Raw genomic sequence first — 16,042 nt, 5'->3', positions numbered from 1 at the left:
AAGTGACCTTGTCCGATGTTTGCAGTGACTGGGGAGTTGAGGACAGTTCTATCTAAGCTGAGAAAACTGTGACCACTTTCATTGTCCCTGTCACGGTTGTCAGGGACATGTTCCCCCTATGCCAGATCCCACCTACCCCCCATCAGAGCACACGGTTCCCCTTAATGGCTAGCAGCATTTCTCAGCATGGTAGCTGTGCAAACTCTCTTTCTCTGGTGCATGACGTTGTGTCTTCCAGGGCAGACAAGACCCCAGGAGTTAAGTCACTTCAGAACCAAGACATTACTGCCTATCTCCTACCTTAAAATAATAATAATAAAAAAGATTTAATATCAGATTTGTAAAGTTTGAGACTCTGGAACACATTGGCTTATTAAATAGCTTCAAGCATCAATATAATTAATATTAGATAAATCCATGCAAAATCAATCATTGTATCATCTCTGGAATACCAGGTCCCTGGGACATGGCAAATCTCCAGTGTGAAGCTTAATAGCACCCTTCTAGAAGACTTTTAAAATGACCTCCTGAAAATAATTTTTTTGTTTTTCTTCTTTGTAAAAGGAGATTTATGCTTAATGAAGCTTTTAATGAAGAAATCACAGAAGGAGAATGCCAATAAAATCTAATTTTTAAACAAGAAAATCTAATATTGAGGAGTATTGCAATGCGCTGGCCTTTGTCCAGATAGAAATGAATACACAATTCAATCACTGCTCTGCACAAAGGACAAAGTAGCATTAATTTTCTTCAAGACGGTTATTAGAGAGATAAACAGTATGTTCTCCCCTGATTATGTCATGGAGATGTTTGTTCCCAAGCCCACTTGGCTACCCTCACAAGACAGGCTTGTCCTGCCATTAGCTGGTATCTTTTGGCAAGATGGGTCAGGAAGAATTGCTGGATTTGTTAGTGGCCTCAGAAAAGATTCTTTGTTCTCAAGAGCCTTTGAAGTAGGCTCTCAGCCATTGCTATTCACCAGCACAAAGGTAGGCATTCTTAGCGCAAACCTCTGTAATCACATTTACCTGTTCACGCAAAGCTAGAGTTTGCTCCTGTCCTAAGAAAGAGTTGAATCAAAAGAACTGAGGGGAGAGGAGGCAAAAAAAAAATTTTTACAGAACATGAAAAACAGCACCAAAATAAAGCTCGAAGGGAAGCAGATCAAAGCGGATCGAGCGAGTTCCAAAGGAGCCAGAAAATTGTGAAAATAACGGTAATAGAGAAACAAATTGATGGCATCAAAATGAATACAAATGAGGAACAGAAGAGGCCATTTTAAAATAGATCAAAGACTAGAAGCAGAAAGCAGCAAAGTATATTCTGCTGTTTTTATCTGTAATTAATTTTGGTAATTATATCAGTTGATTTACAAAAAAAAATGAGTATAGTTCTAAAAGACAATCACAAATAGCAAACGAGTATGTATTTAAAGAGGTCATTTCTTGCTATGCCCAAACTCTCCGGCATGTGATAATTGCCAATTACTTCAATTATACAAGTGCAGAAAAGTATTCCACGCACACAAAGCAAGTCGCCCTCCCGTTGAAGTACAGCGGGCTAATGATGCCTGCATTGACATCTAGGACTTATTCACCTATAGAAATGTGTTTCGTACAGAAATGGAAGCTGTGTTTCATTTTCTGTAAGCAACCTCAATAAGCTGCCAACCTCCAGACAAGTGTTCAGAAATCAGGAAGTCATTTTCCAGAAGACAGGCAGAGTGAAAATAAATATAGCTTTGTCATATTTCGCTATTTTTTGACAAACACACATTGTACATCTACTCACCCTTGTGGGTCTGTGGCTCAGCTGTTGCTGGTTAATTGACTTAAGAGGTTTTTCCACGGGGCTTCAGTCTTTGATCTTATGCTTCAGAATATATTTATAGTTTGTTGCTGTTGACTTATCTGCTAATATCTTCACCATACCTTATAGGTGTGAACTTTATGTAATTAATTACCACACAAGCTTCCAAGTTTTTCCCAGTTTTCAAAAGTTCAATAGGAATGATTCCTTAATAATGACGGGAGAAGAACAAAGAAGATTGTCATCTTGTGTTAGAACAGAGGAACCAACCCAGACATGACAAAGGTATCAATGATGGGGACTTCTAAGCCATATAACATGAATATATTTTAGACCCCCATTCTTTTCAGAAATGTAAAAAATACCTTTTTACTAAATTGAGTAAATGTGTCCATCTGGAATCACATTTGCTTGTATGCACACCCTTCAATTCTCATTTGTACATGCATATGTGCAAAAATGTTGTTCCGTGGTATTTTTAGGAAATTAGCATTCTGATTATAGCATACAAGGTCCTTTATCTAACAGGGTATCCTAAACATTCATTATATGGCGAAAATGCTCGGAACACTCAAAGAAATAAATTCAAATATAAATCTAGCACACAATAAATTATAGCTTTATAAGAACAGTAAAGCCACCATCATGGATGATAGAAAATCACCCCCATACCTAAATGTTTCCTTTTCCACCAGAGGGCATCTAGCTCACTGGTTATAGCCTAGTAAAAATTCAATGAAAATTACTAGACTTGTTTGTTGTAGGAGGACTAAGTATATAAGTAAATAGTCTAGGTTTATTACTCTGCAAACTTACTTTGATGACTTTATTCCAGCAAACTAACAGTTATGGGAACATTTTTTGGTTATTTCTATCTTTACAAGCCTTAGTGGAAGAGGTATAAAGAAAAAGACAGGATGAAGAAAAATTGTTCTCTGGAATCCAATACTATGAGTCAATTATCCTCCTCCTCTTCCTCCTTCTCTTCCACCTCCTTCCTACCTCCTCCCCACTAAGCTTTAATCTCTCATATCTACTGGTAAGCATGAACAAGCAAAAGGATGATGAGGTAGAGGAAACAGAGACGAGACTCTCCTAGGCACACGCCCTACGTGTCAAAAGAGACAGCTGCTGGAAAGTGGGCACACGGTGTTTTGTTAGTGATTTCTACAGCTCCAGATGAACAACTCATTAATGAGAACGCTGCGTTCATCGCTTTTGTTATCCCATGACCAAATACCTAACAAGAAGCAACTCAGAGAGGAAGGGCTTAATCACGTTGCTAGTTTGCGGATGCGGTCCGTCATGGCGGTAGGAACAGGAGGTGCTTGCTCACATTGCACCCACGGTCAGGAAGCGGAAGATGATAAATGTCTCCGCTAGCTTTCTCCTTTGCATTCAGACTGAAACCCCAGCCCATTCAGGGAGTCATCCCTCCTGCTCAGTTAACTTTCTCTGAAAATTCTCTCAGACCTCCCCCGGAGGTGTATCTTCTAGGTGATTCTAAATCAAGTTGACAGTCAAGATTGACCACTGTACACTCTGAGAGATTCAGTGCAGATGGCTACAGGGCATTGCCTGGGTCGCAAAGGGAGAGAGCTGGCCGGCACAACTATCATCTGTAGTTATGAGAAAGATGGTGTTGTATAAAGTATAATTATGTGATAAATCATTTGGAGGCATTTCTAATGAAAAACATTCACTGGAAAAGATTACCCAGAACTTGTGTGTCCACCGTCTGAAGCAGTTTGTAGCTCTTGGTCCTAAGCCCTCATAAATTTGAAGGGAGCTTCTGTTTATCGATTTTATTTGCAGAACACACTCAGGGTATAAAGTAATTTGATTTTTTTTTAAAACAGGGTTTAGGGTCTGCCCCAACAGGGTTATAACTTACTAAGCATAAAAGCCAACGCATAAAAACAAACATACAATTTAAAGAGAAAGGGGCTCGTGCCAGCCGAATCTGCGAATCTGGAGAGGTGGTGGGAAAGCTCCCAGGCACACCCACACTCCCATCTCACTGCTGGGCTGAAATCTCCTGGTGGGTGATATTTTGGATGCCTCTCATGCATGGCGTTGCTCAACTGTTTTGAGAGAGGGAAAAAAACACATAAATCCCACAGAGAAGAACATGGTGGTTGTTTAACAAGTACACGGGGTGGGCAGAGGGGAAAGAGCCTTCTCTGCCATTTGCCAGAGCTCAGAATAATTATGGGAATGTGAACCATTTTTCTCAGCCTCTGTGAAATCTGTGCTTTTCCCATCAAAAACAGCCACTCAGCCTGGTCGATGCTGCTAATGTTATCCTTGATCCAGCCCCACACGTGTGTGCAAGCTTTGCAGCTTGCAGGCTGTAAACTGGAGGAGAACGGCGTCTAGTGTTTTTATGTTTCTTTTGCACAGATTCTTCTTTTTTAACGCTAAGCAATTGTGGATAATTAAATTTTTATTGAAGAATTTTTTCTTTAGCAATCCCATTAGGGCTTTGCTGAATTTGTCCATTGCCTCATAAAAGGGGGGAAAAAACCCTGCCACATCTGTGCCTTAACCATTCTGTGCATATTTTCTCAGCTCCATGGTTTATGGGATGCATTCATGACCAGGAAACCCCATACTTGGTGTCATAAATGCCAAGGTTGGTAAAATCAAGGTGAAGACTATGCCTTGCTTGGGGACAGCAATGAGAAAAAAGAGATGGTGAAGGACTGACCTCTAGGTCACAGCCACAGGGTAGATAATGAATGGCCTTTGTCAGACTTTCTGGTGTTTGCATAACCACCACAGCTATGGACCCCGAGTACAGGAACTTCTGGACTCTGCTGTGCAATTGCCACCGCTTCAAAGAGGCGCGAGGGCTGGGAGTCACTGGGAAGACCAGTGGTACACCTGGCAGGCCACAATCAGAACGCTTTGAAATGGGGTCCTAAAGCCAGAGCGTCAAAGAACACCACAGGCTTCTTGAATAGCGGCTGTGGCTACAAACGAAAGGGCAGTCACAACCTGTTGGGAATAAGCCAGTGGCAACCTCTGGTACATTCGTGTTAACGGGAGAAATATCACCACCCATGACAGCACCTTTGAAAAGGAATGCAAGGGTTCCTCTGGGCATCGTGCCCAAAGCAGAGCTGGGACTCCTCATTGGGAAGGACCGTGCCTGACCTTTTTCACTCAGCTGTTTATGTCCACAGTTCTAAAGACCAACCCACTTCATTCTCTATGAGCCTCCGCGTTCACACCCCACTTCCCATCTTCTGTTCATCTCTGTGGAATGAGGGAAACTCTGCAGACATGCATACTACTGATATCTGAGGACTAACAGCTACAGAGACCACCCTGGACCAAGCACAGGGCCAAGGCAGGGCCTGCCGTGCGTCATTTCATCCTCAGAGAGAATCTGGGAGTGCAGAGGAGACCCTGAGAGGAAAAGGTCTCAAATGCTCCAGATTACATACATGAAGCAATAGGGCTTTGGGGAGATAATTAAAATATCCAACACTTGCGACAGTCAAATGATGAAAACATCAACCTCCTTAAATGATCCCCTTTCTAGTTCCATAAACACCTGAAAATCGTCTCAAGTCAAATTATTCAGTACAAAACATTTTTTGAAAAAAATATTTTCACAAATTAAGTCATGGGAAGGATACCTTTGAAAGTGGCACTTGGACATTTTAAATATATTTTCTTTTGTAAATGAAAGCATTTGGTAAATTTCTTTGAAGCTAGCTGGAAAGGTGATTAAACCATCACTTTCTAACATGGGCGGCATGGTCCGGGAGCGTGCTGTTCAAACAGGGTTCTGATACATGGCCGAGAATTGTGCTACTGTATAAGCGAGGAGGAGTAGAGCTATACAGACACCAACAAAAGCCAGGTGGGAGGAACAGAGGCAGAAGAAATGGGCTGGCCCTGAATCTGAAGAATTTCTCTGAGGCAGTATGGCTCATAGAACCATCTGCCTCAATATTACCTGGCTTCTTACCAAACATACTCTTCATGGATCCCAGCCAAAGAATCTGCAATTTAACAATCTGCCTAATGATTTTATACACAGTAATATGGGTACTTTCGATCTAAACTTGAGTAACTACTTCAGCGTATGCTAGAGACTAAGGAAAGAAGATGCTACAGAGCAGAAGAATCTGGAAGACAAGGGAGGAAAACTGTGGCCTTTGTACTTTCCAATAGGGGTTGGCATGTCCTGAATTCAAGAAACAATATGAACCCCTGAACCAGTGCCTGTTTATACAGGGGCAGGGTCACAAGGGACAGGAGCACTCTTGTGATGCAAAGCACTGCTGTGTCTTCCGCACTAGTTTCTGAAAGGCAAGGGTCAGAGATTGCAATGTTTGGGAAACTTCGTCTTCAACAGTGCTTTGTCCCTTCCCTGTCTTCATTTAAACCTTCTTTGCAAATTGAATTCTAGTAGGAGAAATAAATCAAGCTGTTATGACTTTAATATAAATTTTATTATCTATAAAAATGGCAAGGTTGGACAAGACATTAGTCATAAATGACCCTTTTGAAAGACTTCTTTGAATATACTGTCTTATTTTTCTTTCATTAAAACACACAATGTAATTGTTGCCTTTTTTTACATATGCCAGACCTCCACCCTGTCCAAGACCATGTAGGCAATAATCAACATGACCATTTATTCATTCCTTCAGCAAACGTATAATCTTTTTCTACTTACACCAGGACTGAGGATGAGAAAACGGAGTCAACAGTCCTGATCCTTCTGTGAGGGAATTTACACTCTATCCACAGATCCAAGAAGATGCTGATTAAGTTCATCTGACCAAAACCCACTGTATCATAAACCCCTGTGCTATTTGCACAGTTCCCTCCGGCCTCTCTCCTCTTGGGTCCCTGGCTCCTGTGATTCTGGGAATCATGAGGCTCTGGGAATCTTGGCGGGAGCAATGTGTTGGAAGCAGGAAGGATGCTAAGAAAAGAGGAAGTGGACACAGACAAGAAGATAAATAAATAACCTTGCCACCATGTCTGCTTCCTAATTGCTAGGCCTGTCGTGGCTTCCTGCTGGTATTGCCTGGGTAACACTCTTCTTTTCTTACTGTACCTGCAGCAGCAGCATTGGCGTGTTCTTCTGTGGACCCAAGGCCATGTCGAAGACTCTTCAAAAGATGTGCCATTTGTATTCCTCAGCGGACCCTCGGGGTGTTCATTTCTACTACAACAAGGAAAGCTTCTAGATGCTGGAGGTAAACTGAATGTGCTGCCCAAGCGGCTGCAATCAAAGAGGTCACCAGTCGGGAGATTTTATTCCCAAGGGGCCAGACAGCAATCATTTTAGCTTTATGAATAGCATGGGTTTAGCCTAATCTACTCAACACTGTGGTTCCAAGATGCTAACGTAGCCACAAATAAGAACACATCACAACAGGCTAGCTGAGTTCATTTATCATCAGAATTTACTTAAGGCCACTGAAGGTGAATGTCATATAATATTTTCTCCCATGGAATTTGTACTTTTGATCATTTAAAAATGTAAAAGTTGGGGTTGGGCATATAGGTGAGTGGCCAAGCACTGAACTAAAATGTGGACATCGTGGGTGTTTAAATGTAAAACGTGGGCCAGATTGGACCTGTGAAATGTAGACATAATGTTAATAAAACCATGGTTATAACTGGGTAGAACCTCTGACGTTTTTCTACCTTGTATGACAGACACATTAAAACTAAATTTCGTGTTTGCTTTTCTCTTTTTCCTTCCTTCCTTCCTTCCTTCCTTCCTTCCTTCCTTCCTTCCTTCCTTCCTGATTTCCTTCTCCCTCTCTTTTAACAAACAGTTATAGCTCAACTCAACTTCCATCCCATAAAACAGCTGAGACTTTTTTTATTTTCACCGATTTAGCCTTTCCACGCCATGGTGCTGGTTGCAAAGCTCACATCTTAGAGTTTCTCCACACCAGTGTTAATGTTTTATAATCATCTCATCAAATATATCTACTGATCTGAAAATTACTGAGCCCCAGACAGCAACAAGTAGATGCATTAGTGGCATATAAAGCCTTTTATTCTGGCTTTATATAGAAATTATTGACTTCAGAAGATGCCTTTGACATCCCTACACCTGTTAATATCAGTGTCCAGCTAAAACTGCTTAACCGCCAGCATTGGGGACTGTACACCACACCCTTAGCTTCTAGGTAATACATCATAGGCAATGGAACAAAAGCATTTGCTACAACTAAGACCAGATTATGCTTTTGAATGTTTCTTATCATCGTGGGGCATCATAAAAGAAGTGAATTGGCCTGACATGCTTTGATTTTACAAAACCATTTAGCTACTTAAGTTTTTTCATGTATTTCTAAAATACAAATTGATTATTTACTTTCTATAATCAAATGTTTTAAAATTTTGACTATAAATTCAGTCATATTGAGTAGGGTGTACTTATACAGTTGGGTATATTCAGTAATATCTCACATATAATTTCTACTTCCTCTGGTAATTTCTCAGTATCTGGAAGTATCATATAGATAGATGATAGATAGATAGATGATAGATAGATAGATAGATAGATAGATGATAGATAGATAGATAGATAGATAGATAGATAGATGATAGATAGATAGATAATTACTTAAACACTAATTGAACACATTCAGGCATGCTATGCAATTGTTTTCCCATTTAAGCTTGATTCAGCCATTACTGTTAGAAATTTCTAGAGTCAAATCTAACCTTTTGCCAGAAAATCAAGTACGTTATTATTTTTTCCTCTTAAACATAGTCAGTACTTTTCTTTCTTTGCCTATTAAAAAATAAATTGTACTATTTGGTCATCCAATTTTGTCTAATAAAATAAAACTTTCTGGCAGAATATAAAAAATCCAATTGTTTGTTATTTCTGGAAATACTGTTCAACTTTTTAAATATATATGTGCATATATATATATATAATGAGATTCTTGCCTATTCAAACATAAAAATATAAAAATCTGATTTCTGTAATGTTGCAATAACCAAATTAAAAGGGAAATAATTTATTCAAAATAAAAACATTCCACAAAAATTATTCAAGGTAATTAGATACATCAATAAACATAAATGGAAAGACGTGCAAATGGGCACAGGTAGTATTAACTAAATTTGAATATTAAACATTCTGAAAACATCAATTTATTCCAAATTAATTTCTATGCCAAATGAAAGGCCAATTAAATTAAAATTTTCTTGATTTTGATTTTAAGTGATATATACTCTAAAGTTTATTTGAGACAGTATATAGGAAAAAAAGAAAAGCAAAAAGCTTACGTGGGGAAGAAAGCTGGAAACTGGGAAGGAAAAGGAAAACAAAACTGGACAAGATGAAAGAGAAGGGAGTGAGAGGAGAGGAGTGGGAGAGACAGGAGGGGTGAGAAAGACGGCGAGAGAAAGAACAGACAAGGAAGGTGGGCAAGGAGGAAACTTCCTGTGTATGGAGCAAACCATCCCAAAGGGGGAATCCCCTAGAGCCACCAAAGAGGAAAACTGTATTATTACCTGCCTGTGAACAACAATCAGTGTGGCCACAGCCTCCTCAACAGCTTCCCATGTTAAGAATATTCTGTCTTGCCGGGCAGTGGTGGTGCACGCCTTTAATCCCAGCACTCGGGAGGCAGAGGCAGGCGGATCTCTGGGAGTTCGAGGCCAGCCTGGTCTACAAGAGCTAGTTCCAGGACAGGAACCAAAGCTACAGAGAAACCCTGTCTCGAAAAAAAAGAAAGAGAGAAAAGAAAGAAAGAATATTCTGTCTTAAAAGTACTAACGTACCTTTGGGCCCTGGGAAATTCACTTCCCAAAATGAAGGCAAAAGACAGACTTTCCGGACAGAACCCTCCCTCTCCAGAGCAACTGCTAAAGGAGATACTCACTTCAGGAGGGACAAAGTTGAGTGTGCAAAGATAAGCCAAGGTAAAAAACGAAAAATATGTTTCCTCAGAATCTCAAAATAGCGACTGCAAAGAACAATAAAAGATCAGTCATAAATAATTGTGTGGAGGTAGGGAAGGGGTAGAGGTATGTGGGGGCTCCCCGCCATGTCTTTTGAGACAGAAGTTAAAATCACACACCCCAGTACTTAGCTTTTTCCCATGGGTGCCAGAATCCAACTCACAGCAAGCTCTTTATTAGCTGAGCCATCTCCCTGGCCCCTGAAAGAATACTTTTAAAATATAAAAGTGAAATACTGGATATCCTCCGCTTGTAAGGTAGGAGGACACTGGAATCCAGCATCCTGTGGTCCTTTCGTTGTTTGCGAAGGCAGAACTACTGTGTGTAGCCTCTGCTATATTCTGTAAGGAAATGATGAGGGGACCTGAAATGGCCCACTGCGCGCACCACAGCGACGCGATCCATGAGTTTTGGTTGAGACTAAGCTTTTCGATAATTTCTGGGGTGACCAAGGAAAGTGTGAAGACTGTTCTCGAGTGAGTGTCTCTACTTCAGCTTGCGCTTGAGACTACCGGTAGGTTCCATTTCCACTCAACTGATCTTCGCCGGCTCTGCTGTTCTTGGACCACGTTCAGTCCCCCTCAGGCTTCTGCATACACCGCTGGCATTTTCTTTCATCTGTATGTCTGCGGTGAAGTATGGAGCTATCTCTTTCTCCCGCTGATCCATCTCTCCAGCCCCTCTTTCTCTCCACTTTATAACTTACATTTTTATTTTTGGCCTGGGTGGCTAAGTGATTCTTTTATCTTAGAGACTCAGAACATTTGATGAACATTTCATATAGTTATTTTGTTATACTATGTTGTGTGAGGGGTTTCCTTCACCTGAAGCAATTTTCTTATATTAGATCTGTGAATACGTTTGTATGTCCTTTGTTTCTTCCTTTTAGAATGGTCAATTATTTTAATAATGGATTCTTTTCCATTCTGTTAATTGTTCTAATGATTATAATCTCTTTGTATCTTTTATTTACATAATTTCCCCCAAACTTTAACAGGCCCAAATTATTACTGTTGGATCTCAAACTGGTTCCTGTTTTAGAAGACAGCGAATAAATAGATGGTGTGGTATATAATATTGCCAGTAGAATCTGGGCACTATTCAAAGGTGTTTTTTTTTCCCAATGAAAACTATAAATCTTAGTATTCAAATTCAGTTGAATAAACAAAAATTATAAACAATCTCTTCTCTGTTCAGGACACATTATGCCATGAAAAGAAAATAGATGACAAACACAGTTTCTGTTTTCATCGTTTTTTACATTTTGGGTGTTCAAATTTGGGCTTGTAATTAATCTTGCAATGTGCAATGCTGTCTATTGTCTCTGCAGTTTGCAAATGTTAAAATCAGCTGCATAAAGACGTTACCTTCAGCCTTGATTTGTTACCTTGGGCCTCAGTGTCCCTTTGGCTTTCAACCTGGTCTGTTCACTTTGCTTCTTTCATAACTTGGTCCTTGGTGGAGACTGCTCGTTGGTTTCTCAGATGCCCAGATTCAGATAATAACTTAGAGACTATATTAATTACAACACTGTTTGCCAATAGCTTATGCATATTTCTAGCAAACTCTTACATCTTAAATTAACCCATTTCTATTAATCTGTGAATGACCACGAGGTTATGGCCTACCTGGTAAGGTTCTGGCTGTCTGCTCACGTCTTTCTCCTTCAGCAGCTATGTGGCGTCAATTTGATTCCACCTACTCTCTATATATCTCTGTTCAGATTTTCTGCCTAACTTTACTAATCCATTAGCCAAAACAGCTTCTTTAATAACCAATGGTAATAAAACATATTCGTAGCATACAGAGGGGAATCCCACATACCTCTCCCCCTGCCCTACCCCCACACAATTATTTATGACTAATCTTTTATTGTCCTTTGCCATCTCCTTGGCCCTTTGCCTTTCTTGTATTAGTAGTTTTTCTCAACACCCTGCCCCAAATCCCTGACAGAACCAACCCAAGGGGTGAAGGCTTACTTTGGCACATGGATCCTGAGACTCCATCCATCAGAGTGTTGGCTACGTGGTGGTAGAGCCTGCTTCTCCATGGCAGTGGGAGCTTCTGGCAGCAAGTCTTCCCACATTGCAGTGCAGAAGACAGAGCGAGCATAATGACCCCAGAAGCCGACAGAACCTTCAAGCTCCCCTCCCCACCATGGGCTACTTTCACTAGCCAGGCCCTTCCTTCTGAATGCCCCACCACGCTCAAAATAGCCCCACGGGCTGGGAAACAAGGGTTCACAGCATGAGCCTACAGGTGACACTTCAGAGTCAAACCATCACGCTTCTCCCTGGCTCAAGTTGTCGGGCTGTATTAGATTACATTGTCCTTCATCTTCCTTATGGGCCACCGCGTGCAGCTCTCTGAGGGGGAATGCCCACAGCCTTCTCTTTATCGCACACTAAGTGGATTAGTATCTCCACAACTGTGGCTATTCTCAAGCCCCACGATGGCCTTCATCCAAGACGTAAAATGCAGCTGCTGAAATCAGCTCCGTCCCAGAAGTAAAACCAGCTGCTGAAATCGTGGCCAGTTTACTTTCAGGCGTAATTCATGGACGTCTGTGACATAGTCATCTCTCCGCTACCATCTCTCATACCTCTGCCCAGGTTCAAAGTGTCACTGTGTCTCCAGACTTGGTCCTCTCCTCCTTCTCTGTCTAATCTCTTAACTTGAAGATCTCGGACACCATCTGTCTGGGAATGAAGCCCAAAAATAAAGCTCCAACGTTGACATCCCCCTCGACTCTCCATGACATCCCAGCTATGGTTTCAGCACTGAGAGGAATAAGTATCTTTTGTTCTTACAAGAAGAAGTAAACCCCTTTTCTTTTTCAACTTACAATTCTGTTCTTCCTCCAGTCTCTATTATTTCAGTTATGGCCACCATCATCTGCCAACAAGCATAAACTAAACACATTAAGAACTGCTAAGCCCTCTTTGTCTCCCCTAGATCCCTCAATGGTGACTCTGAGCCTTGTTCAAGGTCATCATCTTTTTTTTTTTCTGCAGCACTTTTATTTTTCTTTACACAATGACATGTTGCTGGGGCCTAATGTTCTCACTGAACAGTAGAAAACCAAAATTTGTCATCTCTTAAATTGAGTACAAAAACCTTACATAAATTAAAAGAATGAATACATTTACAGGTGTCAATGCAAACGTTCCCAACTCAAGGCAAGTAATAACAACCCACGCGGTCAGGAGGGAAAACACCAGAACTGGGTCCTAAGGCTCGGACTTTCCCACCCTGTTAGACCGGCAAGACGGAAGTGGTAACTGGTTCAGGAACCCTTGCCAACCTCGAGAAATCCTGGAAGTTAGCAGTCAGCTAATACCCTGCACAGATCAATGCACGGTGCTCACACATCCACCAGGCTGGGGATTTCTCGTCTACAGCATGCCCTCGCTCTCCCCAGCCACCTAGTGACAGAACCACATGACTAAGAACTAAATCAAGATATGCACAGGGCATTAAACATATACCAAGGAAACAGTTAACTTGAATACAAGGTCAAAAATCAGCAACAAGTTCTACAATCCAGTGCTGATATTGGATACAAGCTTCAAGGACAAATTTCTTTTCAAAGGCTTATTCCAGTTTCATGAGGCTAGCATGAGGTGTGTACATTTGCCAGGGCAAATTGATACTTCAGAATCAGCTCATGCAGCAGATGCCTGGCACCTGCTCAGTCCATCTAGAAGCATTTGCGGTGGACGATGGAGGGGCCCAACTTGTCGTACTCCTGCTTGCTGATCCACATCTGCTGGAAGGTGAACAGTGAGGCCAGGATGAAGCCACCGATCCAGACAGAGTACTTGCGCTCAGGGGGAGCGATGATCTTGATCTTCATCGTGCTGGGCGCTAAGGCTGGGATCTCCTTCTGCATCCTGTCCGCAATGCCTGGGTACATGGTGGTACCACCCGACAGCACTGTGTTGGCATACAGGTCCTTGCGGATGTCCACGTCGCACTTCATGATGGAGTTGAAGGTGGTCTCGTGGATGCCACGGGACTCCATGCCCAGGAAGGAAGGCTGGAAGAGAGCCTCTGGACACCGGAACCGCTCGTTGCCAATGGTGATCACCTGCCCATCAGGCAGCTCATAGCTCTTCTCCAAGGAAGAGCATGACGCAGCAGTGGCCATTTCCTGCTCAAAATCCAGGGCAATGTAGCACAGCTTCTCCTTAATGTCACGCACGATTTCCCGCTCAGCCGTGGTGGTGAAGCTGTAGCCCCGCTCAGTCAGGATCTTCATGAGGTAGTCTGTCAGGTCCCGGCCAGCCAGGTCCAGACGCAAGATGGCATGGGGAAGGGCGTAGCCCTCGTAGATGGGCACTGTGTGTGTGACCCCTTCACCAGAGTCCATGACAATGCCAGTGGTGCGCCCAGATGCATACAGGGACAGCACCGCCTGAATGGCCACGTACATGGCTGGGGTGTTGAAGGTTTCAAACATTATCTGCGTCATCTTCTCTCTTTTCACTTTGGGGTTCAGGGGCACCTCGGTCAGAAGCACCGGGTGCTCCTCACGGGCCACACACAGCTCATTGTAGAAGGTGTGATGCCAGATCTTCTCCATGTTGTCCCAGTTGGTGACAATGCCGTGCTCGATGGGGTACTTCAGGGTCAGGATTCCTCTCTTGCTCTGGGCCTCGTCACCCACGTACGAGTCCTTCTGGCCCATGCCCACCATGACGCCCTGGTGTCAGGGGCGCCAACGATGGACGGGAACACGGCCCTGGGGGCGTCGTGGCCAGCAAAGCCAGCTTTGCACATGCCGGAGCCATTGTCAATGACGAGCGAGACAGTTTCTTCCATGGCGATCAGCGAATACCGGGGAGACGGAGCAGCGGGAAGACACGCAGCGCAAACCTTCGTGTGAGACCCCAAGATCATCATCTTAACGTGTTATTTATTTCTGATTTCTGATAACTATTTCAGAAAAGCATAGGTTGTGTGTTCTTGGCTTGCAATAAGTAGGATCAAAACTTCTACATTAATACTATTAATCTGTCTCATCCGACCATAAGCAACGCCATTAACCCATTGCTATTTTTTAATTCTTTTAAGAGTCATTTATTTTGTCTATGGTGCTCCAGTAGCATGTATACCTGCTCACCAGAAGAGGGCATCAGATCGCATTACAGATGCCTGTGAGCCACCCCACCCGTAGTTGCTGGGAATTGAACTCACGACCTCTGGAAGAGCAGGTTCTTAACTGCTGAACCCTCTCTTCAGCCACGTAATACATTACTATTGTATCTCCTTTCCTTCCCATTCTTTCCTGCCAATTCTGTTGTTTTCCTAATAATTTTTATGAGAAAATCCACAGCCCTCCAAGTTTTTTCCTTCCCGTTTTCTTCACAAACAGACAGAAGAGAGGTTGCTATAAGAGGGTATTTTTTTGTTGTTCTTTATTTGGTTTAGTTTTGTTGGTCTCTTTTTTTTTTCATTAAGTTTCAAACACTTTCAAAAAAAGCTGTTAAACATCTCCCCATTATTCTCAAAGGCAGCAGTGTATTAATGATACAGGATCAGTCTAGTTATTAAAATGCCTCAACCTCCAACTATGGAGATGTCGGTCATTGCATATTTTATAAGTATTTTCTGCCATCCTCTCCAAATCGCCAATCAAATTTCCTCAGAAGTCAAATTTACTTTTTAAAAAATGCTTAGACGTGTAAGAGCAATTCTTACAATCAATACACGTAGCAGAATAAATCAAACTTTTACAACCAAAAGGATGAAACTGTTCCTCCACCTTGTCTGTGCAATCTACTTTGAATGGAGGTGTCACTCAGTTATTGTCCCAAACTCCGCCTCCACCCTGCCAACAACTTCTGTCCTACACTTAAAAGATGTGTACAAAACGGGGTCAAGACCATGATGGGGAAACCCACAGAGACAGCTGACCTGAGCTAGTGGGAGCTCACTGACTCTGAACTGACAGCTGGGGAACCTGCACAGGACCAAACTAAGCCTTCTGAATGTGGGGGACAGTTGTGTGGCTTGGGCAGTCTGTGAGTCCACTGGCAGTGGGACCAGGATTTATCCTACTGCATGAACTGGCTTTTTGGAGCCCATTTCCTTTGGAGGGATACCTTGCTCAGCCTAGAAACAGGGGGGAGGGGCTTGGTCCTGCCTCAACTTGATATTCCAGACTTTGTTGACTTACCCTTCCTGAGGAGTGGATGCAGGTTGGGGGGAAGGTTGAGGGTGGGAGTGGGAGGAGAAAAGGAGAACTACAGTTGGTATGTAAAAT

General features: G+C 42.3%; 2 protein-coding genes across 2 annotated transcripts in view; one reads left to right on the top strand and one right to left on the bottom strand.

Annotated features, from left to right (window-relative positions):
• The window catches only part of Nox3 (NADPH oxidase 3), a 66,418-nt gene extending 58,921 nt beyond the window's left edge, over nucleotides 1-7,497 (top strand). The window contains exon 13 of the mRNA XM_075959293.1: nucleotides 6,899-7,497. Within this exon, the coding sequence (XP_075815408.1) occupies nucleotides 6,899-7,025 (127 nt within the window). The 3' untranslated portion in view covers nucleotides 7,026-7,497. The remainder of the gene's footprint in view (nucleotides 1-6,898) is intronic.
• A 5,274-nt stretch (nucleotides 7,498-12,771) lies between these two features.
• Nucleotides 12,772-14,647, bottom strand: LOC142836187 (actin, cytoplasmic 2-like). Its single transcript, XM_075950297.1, is given in 2 exon segments — nucleotides 12,772-14,487; nucleotides 14,490-14,647. Coding segments are annotated over 2 exon segments (1,122 nt in total). The 5' UTR covers nucleotides 14,599-14,647; the 3' UTR covers nucleotides 12,772-13,474.
• Nucleotides 14,648-16,042: the final 1,395 nt, after the last annotated feature.

This window comes from Microtus pennsylvanicus, chromosome 1, assembly GCF_037038515.1.
Source record: "Microtus pennsylvanicus isolate mMicPen1 chromosome 1, mMicPen1.hap1, whole genome shotgun sequence".
NCBI lineage: Eukaryota > Metazoa > Chordata > Mammalia > Rodentia > Cricetidae > Microtus > Microtus pennsylvanicus.
Note: the sequence above shows the minus strand (reverse complement) of the source record. Positions and strands in the feature narration are given on the sequence as shown.